The sequence below is a fragment of the Lactuca virosa genome, chromosome 6 (assembly GCF_052849685.1).
Source record: "Lactuca virosa cultivar CGN04683 chromosome 6, Lactuca_virosa_CGN04683_v6, whole genome shotgun sequence".
Classification (NCBI taxonomy): Eukaryota; Viridiplantae; Streptophyta; class Magnoliopsida; order Asterales; family Asteraceae; genus Lactuca; species Lactuca virosa.
The window spans coordinates 121332881-121342995 of NC_136431.1; the positions used below are offsets into that span (position 1 = coordinate 121332881).

General features: G+C 34.0%; 1 protein-coding gene across 1 annotated transcript; it reads right to left on the reverse strand.

Moving 5' to 3' along the window:
* Window positions 1-4983: 4983 nt before the first annotated feature.
* LOC145120530 (uncharacterized) lies at window positions 4984-6873 on the reverse strand. The gene is made up of 3 exons (XM_079056340.1): window positions 6762-6873; window positions 6516-6618; window positions 4984-5246 (listed from the first exon to the last, which is right to left on the reverse strand). The coding sequence occupies exons 1-3, from the start codon at window positions 6766-6768 to the stop codon at window positions 5156-5158; spliced, it is 201 nt and encodes a 66-aa protein (XP_078912466.1). The 5' UTR covers window positions 6769-6873; the 3' UTR covers window positions 4984-5155.
* Between the last annotated feature and the right edge of the window lie 3242 nt (window positions 6874-10115).

Genomic DNA, 10115 nt, shown 5'->3' on the forward strand with positions numbered 1-10115 from the left:
TATTTTGATTTAAACGTTGAGACTATTTTTCCACAACTAAAACTATGAAATTATTTTAAAGTATTTTATTAAAGGGCTATTTCAGATAGACCCAAGCTAGGGGTGTTACAAATGGCGATCAAGATTACTAGAAAAGGATCCACGATGATCCACAACAGTCAGCATGCCACTACGCATGTACTCCTTTGTGTTCTTTACAACTCTACAAAGTTAAATCAAACTTACTGATTTTCAAATCCAAATTTTACGTTGAATTTTTAATAACTTCACTTCAAACTTTTTGTTATCATATTAAAAGTTATCTTTCCAAACTAAAAGTGTAACTCATTCTTTCTATTACCAACCAATTTTTATAAAATTTAGAACTGAAGTCCAAAAAGTCAAAAAATGGAATGTAGTTGCTTACAATTGCGTCTGGTTAGAATCAAGAAAGTGCATTGATTGGAATATGCTGCATGATGAAGTTGTGAACACAAATCTTTCAAACTCCTGCAACAAAAGCAAATAAAAACTCAAAATTCAAAACAAAAATCAATCATATTATGAAAAAAAAAAAAAAACAACAATTATTGTGTTATTCTTTCAAATTTTTGGTCCTAAATTCGGGTTTTTTTCTTCATTTGATTGGTTAATGGTTATATTAATAGTAAAATACATGCAAGAACACACACAAACTTGTGTTTTGATGGAACAATTCCTACATATAAGAAAACGGATCAACTTACGGTTGATGGTTATATATATATATATATATATATATATATATATATATATATATATATATATATATATATATATATATATATATATATATATATATATATATATTCATTTGTGTTTTACCTTGATCTCTTTCTTGCCAATACAAAGCTCCACAACCTTTCTTTGCTCTTCTATAATTGTGAAAATGTCTGCGTTCAATGGTTAATCTATTAAAGATAATTACGTGTTTACAATATACCATCTGAATTCATCATATTTTATCTATTGGTAGCAATGTACTTCTGTCAGAATTTCAAAATTTATTAAAATGATAGTGTTTTTTTTCCATTTGTAGCAATGTACTTTCAGTTTGATTTTAATAAATCATTAAATTAGATATTACATTAAATCATATATTTTCTATTTTTTCGAAATTATGTATTGAATCTTAAACTTCAAAAGAACATACGATGATGATGTTTCTCTCTCAAAACTTTTTCCCTGGATTTTTCTGAAGTATTTTTTTTTTGATTTAATATGATATATAGTTTGAAGGTTAATGTTGATGTGAATGTGAACCCACTACACAAGTGCTGGAGTTTTTCAGATTTTGGAGGTAAAATAAATACATAATAATAAGCTTTAAATTAAGAATTTGACCATTACAATCAAATAAAAAGGCCCAACAACTTTCATTATCGCATTTCTCTAAACATACGGAATATTTAATACCCCAAAACAAACAATAACAACCACTTCCACCCTATGTGAAGCATGGGCTAACCCCTAGTTCTAATTAAAAAGGTGTAAAAAATGGCAATCATATAATAGAAAAAGAAGTGAAAGGGCTATAACTGTCCAACTTAATCTATCTAATTGGGTAAGAGTCTGCAGACCGACTAAGAGGTGAAATTTTGACGAAACAAACGGTCTGACCGAGTCAAAGGTTACCTCTTACCGGACCAGTAAGAGGCAAACAAACAACCCCTTAATGTATATTATAAGTTAGAGTAAAGAGCAAAATTTGTCCATGTGGTTTACCAAAAAGTGCATTTTGAGTCTAATTTTCCTTTTTGTCGCACAGATGATCCAAATTTGAAACTTCTATGCAAATTTGGTCCCTTGAGTAAATTGTCGTTATCTTTGTCTAGTTAAGTTGGTTACATGTTCCTCATGTGAGGGTATATTTGTCATTTTATATATTTGTTTTATATTATTTTTATATTTAAAATCAAAAACACATACCCATACCCCCTCCTCTTCCATCTCTCCTCTCTCATATTTCTCATTTGATTTTCACAACTAGAAGATACCACCACCACCACTCTCATCACCGGAACACTGGCCTCATTGCCGAAACACCGCCTTCCTCGTCGGAATGTTGCTACCTCGCCAAAACGAAACCCCTAGCTTGCTCTCAGATCTTAAAACATACGGCAAGGTTTCAGATCTTACCAACATTGTTGATGTTAGGGTTACTAGAGATCTACAATTTTTCTTACCACACTGTAGAAGACGAAGGGCAGCGACAACATTCCAGATAAAAAAAACCCATGAGCATCCATCCTCTTCTCCATTGATTTCTTTTTCCAGTAGGTTTTTATTTCTAAAAACCCTAACTCCTACGAGTTCGTATTTGAGAGTATGTGTTCATCTCGTTTTCAGGAGGTTATCACATCATGAGAGTTAGGGTTTTAGAAAATCCTAATCGATTTTGCTTTCAAGAGGTTTTTGCATATCTATCATGGATTAACTTAGCTCAAGAGATGAAAAGCCTAATATGCCATGGATGAACAAACTCGATTTTTCCAGATCTGCAAAAACCTCTTGAAAACAAAATCTGAAATTCAGGAAAAATCCTAATCGATTTTGTTTTCAAGAGGTTTTTGCAGATCTGGAAAAATCGAGTTTGTTCATCCATGGCATATTAGGCTTTCCATCTCTTGAGCTAAGTTAATCCATGACAGATTAGGGTTTTCAAACTTTCAGACTTTCTGGTGGTAGTGGAACAAATGACATGAAGATGGTGGTGGTCCGACGAAAATGGTGTTCCGACGGCCGGTGGTGGTCCGGTTGATCATATAGAGAAAGACACTAAAAGGATAGAAAGGGGTAAGTATGAGTGATATTTTTAATTTTAAATAATAAAATAATAGAGAGAAACATGTAAAATAACAAATATGCACTCACATGAGAAACATGGGACCAACTTAACTGGCGAAAGATAATGGTAGTTAACTTGAGGACAAAATTGGAAATTTGGTCATTGTGGTTTGCAAAAATCTTTAGATGGGGTCCATAAAGTTTTCAGCTTGCACAGAAGGTCCAAAAACAAGGTTTTTCTAGGTTTTTAGTCCAAAAAAACTTGAAAAGACGATTATACCCTTTTAATTTCTTTTTTTTTTAATTTTTTACAATTATTCTAATACCATTTTAACTTAAAAATAAAAGAAAAGAAATGTATTATCCCTCACCCACCCATACGTTTTCTCTCTCTCTCTCTCTCTCTCTCTCTATTCATCTTCTCCAACATACCAATCTACAACTTGGAAATAGCATTCCATCATCAAAACTGCAAAACCCCACCCACATAATTCCTGGTATGTTCACATAATTCATCTCCAGATCATTTGTAAAATCACTTAGAACTTGGATGAATCAAATTTCTTTCGAGAATTACTCTAGGGTTTTCAAGGGTTTTCATGTTCTGGGTTCATCGATTTCCTGGGCTAACAATTTCAGGGTTCGAACGATTCTTGGGTTCTATTTATTTACAGAATAATGAACAATAAAGATGATTTCTACAAATCTCAATCCAAGGAAGAAAGAACAAAAAAAATGATTTTTACAATTGTGTGTGTATGTGTTTGTTTATGGACTCAGGAACAGAACCTTCATCTTCGTGCTTTTCGTTTCAAGAATAAGAATAAACATGTTTCTAGGATCAATTTTCATATCTCGAGTTCTGGGGATGAACACGAATCAATTTCCAACAACACACACATTGGACGCATTTCTGGGTCTGAAAAAGGACCTGATGATGAGTCGAGTTTCAATCTTCAGTTTTTGAATTATTGGTTCTGAAAAAAAGAAAAAAAGGAGAGAAATAAGAATATGATATGAGTGTTCTTGAGTTCTAGTTTGTTCTTGATCTAAGAGAAAAAAATCAGAAGAGAGAGATAGAGAGAAAGAGAGAGGGAGATAGAGAGAGAGAGAGAGAGAGAGAGAGAAGTATCAGTGGAGGGAGGGAGGGAGAAAGAGACGTAAGAGAGATAGAGTTTTACCCATTTTATTATTATTATTATTGAAATGTTAATAAAATGTAAAAAAAATGTAAAAGTAAATAAATAAGGGTATAATCGTCTTTTCAAGTTTTTTTGGACTAAAAACCCAGAAAAACCTTGATTTTGGACCTTTTGTGCAAACTGAAAACTTTTTGGACCCCATCCAAAGATTTTTGCAAACTACAAGGACCAAATTTGCAGTTTTGTCTTAACTTGAGAGACCAAATCTAGAAGTTTCAAATTTGGACCATCTGTGCAACAAAATAAAAAATGAACTCAAACTGCATTCTTTGGTAAACCGTAGGGACCAATTTTGTTATTAAAAATTTTATACCAAAATTTGTAATTTTCAACTCTCTATAAAAACTAGTTCAACATATTTCCATACACATCTTAAATTCTTCATTTCTAGTAACTTAAATCTTGCCCCTGAAATATTTCTCCAATCTTATTTCTCGATTCCTAGAAATCGACTTCCCATCCCTCCATGCTTCTACAACCCGCAATTTGTCAACATAGATATCATCTCATCTAGTGACAGATTGCAATGAGGACTTAAAATTCATCTTCTCTTCTTTTTGCCAAGAACATTTTCAGTCAACAACCAAAATCCCACTTTGATATCATCTGTCACATATATAGAGTCCTTCAAGAAAAACCGTCATGGAAGATGGTCGCCTTCGTCACCAAAGGATTAAAAAAAATCAATCCAAATCCTCTGAAAATGCTTCAAAATTTGTCATTTAACATTTCTTTAAACGCCACACTCAAAACCACAAAAAACAAAAGCCCACCATCGCAAAAAACTTCTTCTGTCGATGTGATGTCAGGTTTGGGACTAGTGTGTGCAAGTCTAACTAATGCTATGAATAAAATGTTTTGATTTATTTAAATATATCTTTTTTTGTATTTAGACGACAATACAAAGATTACCATACACAATTGGTTAAAAGGGGGAGATGGGGTTAACCACCAAATGATGTCACATGAAAGCACAGAAAGCTAATGGATTATTTCTTGATAAATATAACAATTAAAATACAAGCCAAATGTTACAAACTTACAATATCTTTATAAATATAAATCTTTTCATAATCTCAAGCAATGTAAAACTTGAATTTATCTATAATCAAATCACAGAATGAAGAGAAAAACATCAAGAAATTGTGTTATTTCTTGGTGGATTTACCTCCAGCATCACCACTCCCTGCAGCCTTTTCTGCTTTCTTGGCAGCCTTCTCTTGAAGTGCTTTTCCATCCCTGTGTTGTGTATCACCCGTTAATTAACATCTTAAATATAAAAAAAAAAAAAGTTTGAGGTTTAATACAGAAAAACACAATATATAAGGTATTTTATTATATTAACTAAAAAATTTAATAAATCCTTTCAAACAAAGGAATGTATAATTTGATTTTTATTGTGGAATAGACCAATTTCAACTATAAATTAAAAATAAATAAATAAATCTTGAATTTCTAACGAAAAATTATTACCAAAGAATCAACTTTTTGTAGTTCACCTGACAACATCTTATGGTAACCAACTATTGCACAAATTAAACACACCAAATGATTAAAGTTTCAATTTATTCAATTTTAACCCATTTAACCAGCTGAGTTGGCATCCTATGTGGCATACACTTGGCTAAAATCATCCATGTCAGCTTGTTTTTCCTAAAAGCAGGATTGTCTACTTTCGTGTTAACTAGGTATTTTTTCAAAGTAGGGGTTTTGAGTAAAAAGATACCTAAATGAGACAAGAGACAATGTTATTTTTGAATAAAACCGGATGATTTGGACAACTGTTGCCAACATTACACCAGGTAGGATGCCAGCTCAGCTGGTTTGCAAGTTGAATGGGATAAAATTGGATAAAAAATGACTAAACTAAAACAAAATTGAAACTTTAATTTTCATTTTTTCTGTTCCAATTGACTGACCCTAAGAGCTGTAACAGTTCAATTCACTAGACACATAATCATCATTTTGTAAACAGAAAATTGTTGGATGGCTACTTAACTACACAAACCTGTCTGATACTTCAGAGTTCAGAGATTCAACTCTCCCCTTCTTTTAAAAAGAGTTGCAGACAATTAGAATGATGGCTTTCTTCTTATAATAATAAGAGTTCCTTTTCACCAAACATACCATAGAACTGATGAGATACAATAAGAATTTTAACAGAAGTAAATGGTAAACCCCATTATCTGGTGTTTAGTTCTTTGTATTCAACAATTATTATGGTTTGTGTGATTATTAAACTTTACAAAGACTTACAAGCGACTCTTATTCACAAATCTAGCAAGATTAATTGCTAAACCACGTAAAAACTGTGTTTAATTCTTCGTTTTCTAGTATTTACAGAATGTGTAATTCTCAATCGTAAATTATTCACAAATTAGCAACACCAAATGCTAGATCCATTGCATCATAAGGACTAAATCTAAGTTATATTTGACGCGCCACAAATTAACAGATATCAACACAGAAGACACAAAATTTTACCAAAATTAGGGCAAATATTCAAACCTTTCACGACGTTGTTCAGGAGTCAACCCATCGTCTTTGTTCTTCCCTTTGGCGCCACCACGAGCATTAGCTCTTTCGCGATCCTTCTCCCTCTGGTTACCTCGTTCGATCTTCCATTAAGAAAAACATATACACAAACGAAATCCATGTGTAGATATTTGATGAAAAATATATAGAAAGTAGTAGATAGATAGCATCAGATCTAGTACGAAAAGCAACAAACTATGTAAAACTGCAAAAGGATATGAGTCATCGTCGGAGAAGAAATCTAAGATCTGGTTTGCGTGAAGTTGAAGTTGAGCAGGTGAATAATGGGCTCTAAACTGAAGTAAATACTCCATACCAAAGGAAAATATCGAAATTAGAATATTTTATTGGTTTAATGACTTTTTCCCAAGACTGAATAAATTTATTAAATAAAAGGAAATTGACTTATTAATGTAATTATTTTTTTATTTTGTTCGGACTAACTTTTTTTTTAAATATCTAGATAACGAATTTTTTGAAAATGTTCGCATATGGCTATTATGACCGGTTGTGACAAGTCACATCCGGTCATAATAGTTATATGTGAACATTTTTATTAAGTTTGTTACCTAGATGTATATAAAAAAAGTTATCCAAATATGAACAAAACAAAAATGTTATTACCCTGACACAGAAAAAAACACATCGTCGTTTTATAAAGTTTTATTATTTAAGATATTGAATATAAAAATTAAAATTTACTAGATACTAAAAGTATCAGAGATAGAGACCAATAAAATGAAGAAGAACGTCATCCTCAATGGAGTTTGCTCTATGTATTATACGAATTTAAAATACAAAAAATAAAAGTAGTTTTTATCTCTCTCTCTCTCTCTCTCTCTCTCTCTATATATATATATATATATATATATATATATATATATATATATATATATATATACACACACACGTGATGTGTAACACCCAAATTTTCAAAACGATTTTTCACATTTTATAAAACACGTTTTCATTCATAATCGTTATAAAAACACCATTGTATCACATAACATCATATTCCAAGATCATAATAAAATCTCCCCGCGTGTGTACTGATCAAGCCGGCGCCTTCCCGCGATCCTCGCTGGTACCTGAGACACATAACACAACACTGTAAGCATAAATGCTTAGTGAGTTCCCCAAAATACCACACATAACACATATTAGCCACTCGAGGCTATAGTGTTTGACACTCTGGTCAAAGTGTCTCTGTGGGACCCCCCCCAGTCCCATAACTCTGTGGGCCCTCTGGCCCTAACTCTATGGGTCCTCTGACCCTAACTCTGTGGACCTTCCGGTCCTAACTCTGAAAACTCTGTAACATACATAGCATATAACACATAGAAATCACATCATGCAAAAGCATACACAATACTCTGTCTCATAGCTCTAATTACCACTCTAGGTAAAGTATAGTGAGAAGACTCACCTCGGGTAACTCGGTAAAGCTCGAACTCTGTAAAGTCGGGTCTAGCCTCCGCCTAATCATATGAAATAAACACTCTGAATCAATACATCTCTCAAGGCTAGACTATTCCTCCTCTTAGTACTCTCAGAAAGGTAAAAGACCATTTTACCCTTCTCATGGCTCAAAGACCCTAACGTTGACCAAACCCTAAAAGTCAATAAAAGTCAACGGTCCAACTTTTGACCCGACTCGCCGAGTGCACAAATGTGACTCGGCGAGTTCAGTCGTGAACTCGAGTCCTCTATTCCCCCTCTGACTCACTGAGTCATTCCCCCAACTCGGTAAGTCACTCACTGAGTGACTCACGGGAAACCCTAACCCTACTCGCCGAGTCTGCCCTTGGACTCGGCGAGTTCATGTCATGCACTAACTCAAATGACCTCCTGAGGTCAGATCTGTTCCTCTAATCCCTAGATCTGGCCTTCCCAACCACTATAATCACGTAAAGTCTCGATCTTGATGCACAAGCAACATTTATATGACCATATATGATGATTTAGCCCCAAATACCTTAACCCAAGGCCATGACCTCTATTGTTCTTCATAAAGCTTGATGAATAAGGCTCTCTGGACCTCTATGGATCCAGATCCAAAGCCTTATCACCAGAAGGGGCTATTTGGACATCAAATCTAACCAACAAAGGGTCTAAGAAACCCTAAATCCATATGATCATCATAAGAACAGAAGGAGAGTCGAATTACTACCTCAAATGTGAAGATCTTAGCTCCAAATCCACAGAATAGCAACCTCCTATGCTTCCTCTTGGCTAGTACCTCCTTCTTCTTGCTAAACAACACTTCCAAGGTCAAGAATGGCTTCCTTTCTCTCTCAAAACGCTCAAGCACTCTAGGGTTTCTCTCTATGGTCTGGTAGCCGCCATTGAAGGCCATAAGGGCCTTTAAATAGGTCCCAAACCCAAGAAATTAGGGTTTCATTAAACAGCGTGGACTCGCCGAGTCCACGTATGGACTCGCCGAGTCCAGTCATTAACCCGGATGGAGATTCGCGACTCTACTCGGCGAGTCTGAGCGCCTACTCGCCGAGTCTCTCTCCAAAACTCAATAAAATACATAATTTAAGATACCTGGGAATCCGGATGTTACATGATGGTTCAAATGAGTACAACAAATAAAGTGAGAACACTACTTTTATGTTATTATTCTACTACGAATTTTGTATATAAAACTTTATGTCACTAATCATCAATGAATATATGAACAACTAAACATTAATATTCACATTATAATTACTACTATGCTACACATATTAAATTCATAGCAAAATAATAACATAAAAGTAGAGTTCTCACTTTATTTATTGTTCTCATTTGAACTTAACTTTTATATATATATATATATATATATATATATATATATATATATATATATATATATAGCTATTTGATAATTATGTTATCAAAAACGGCTCCAAACATGTCGTGACCCGTTTAAACGGGCATAAATATTGTTTTAAGGAAATTTAACTAAATATGTAACATCCCAATTTTCAAGGTCAAAAATTTCATTTTAATTAAGTAACTCATAAAATAGTTTACCAAAAACCCTTGCCAATGTCATAATAATTTATAAAACTGTAACAACGTATCTCAAAACCATAACATCACTAGTAATTAAAATCAGAGTACAATCCCAGAAAACTCGATGCGGAATCATGTGTGAGTGTGATGTGCCGCTACCGCGCCGACTCCTTCCCCTTCGCTGAAGAGGTAACTGAAACAAAACTGAAAACTGTAAGCACGAAGCTTAGTGAGTTCCCCCATCATACCACATACCACATATTGTCTATCCCTCGGTATCTTTCAACCGGTATCTGTCTGGCATAACTGGGAGCTGGGCTCCCCTTCGGTATCTTTCAACCGATAACCGGGAACTAACCTCCCCTTCGGTATCTTTCAACCGGTAATCGGGAGTTCACCTCCCTTTCGGTATCTTTCAACCGGTAATCGGGAGCTACCCTCCCCTTCGGTATCTTTCAACCGGTATCCGGGAGCTAACCTCCCCTTCGGTATCTTTCAACCGGTAATCGGGGACTATTTCACCCCCTACCACTATCATATAATAACATATCATAAACATGCTGATAACAT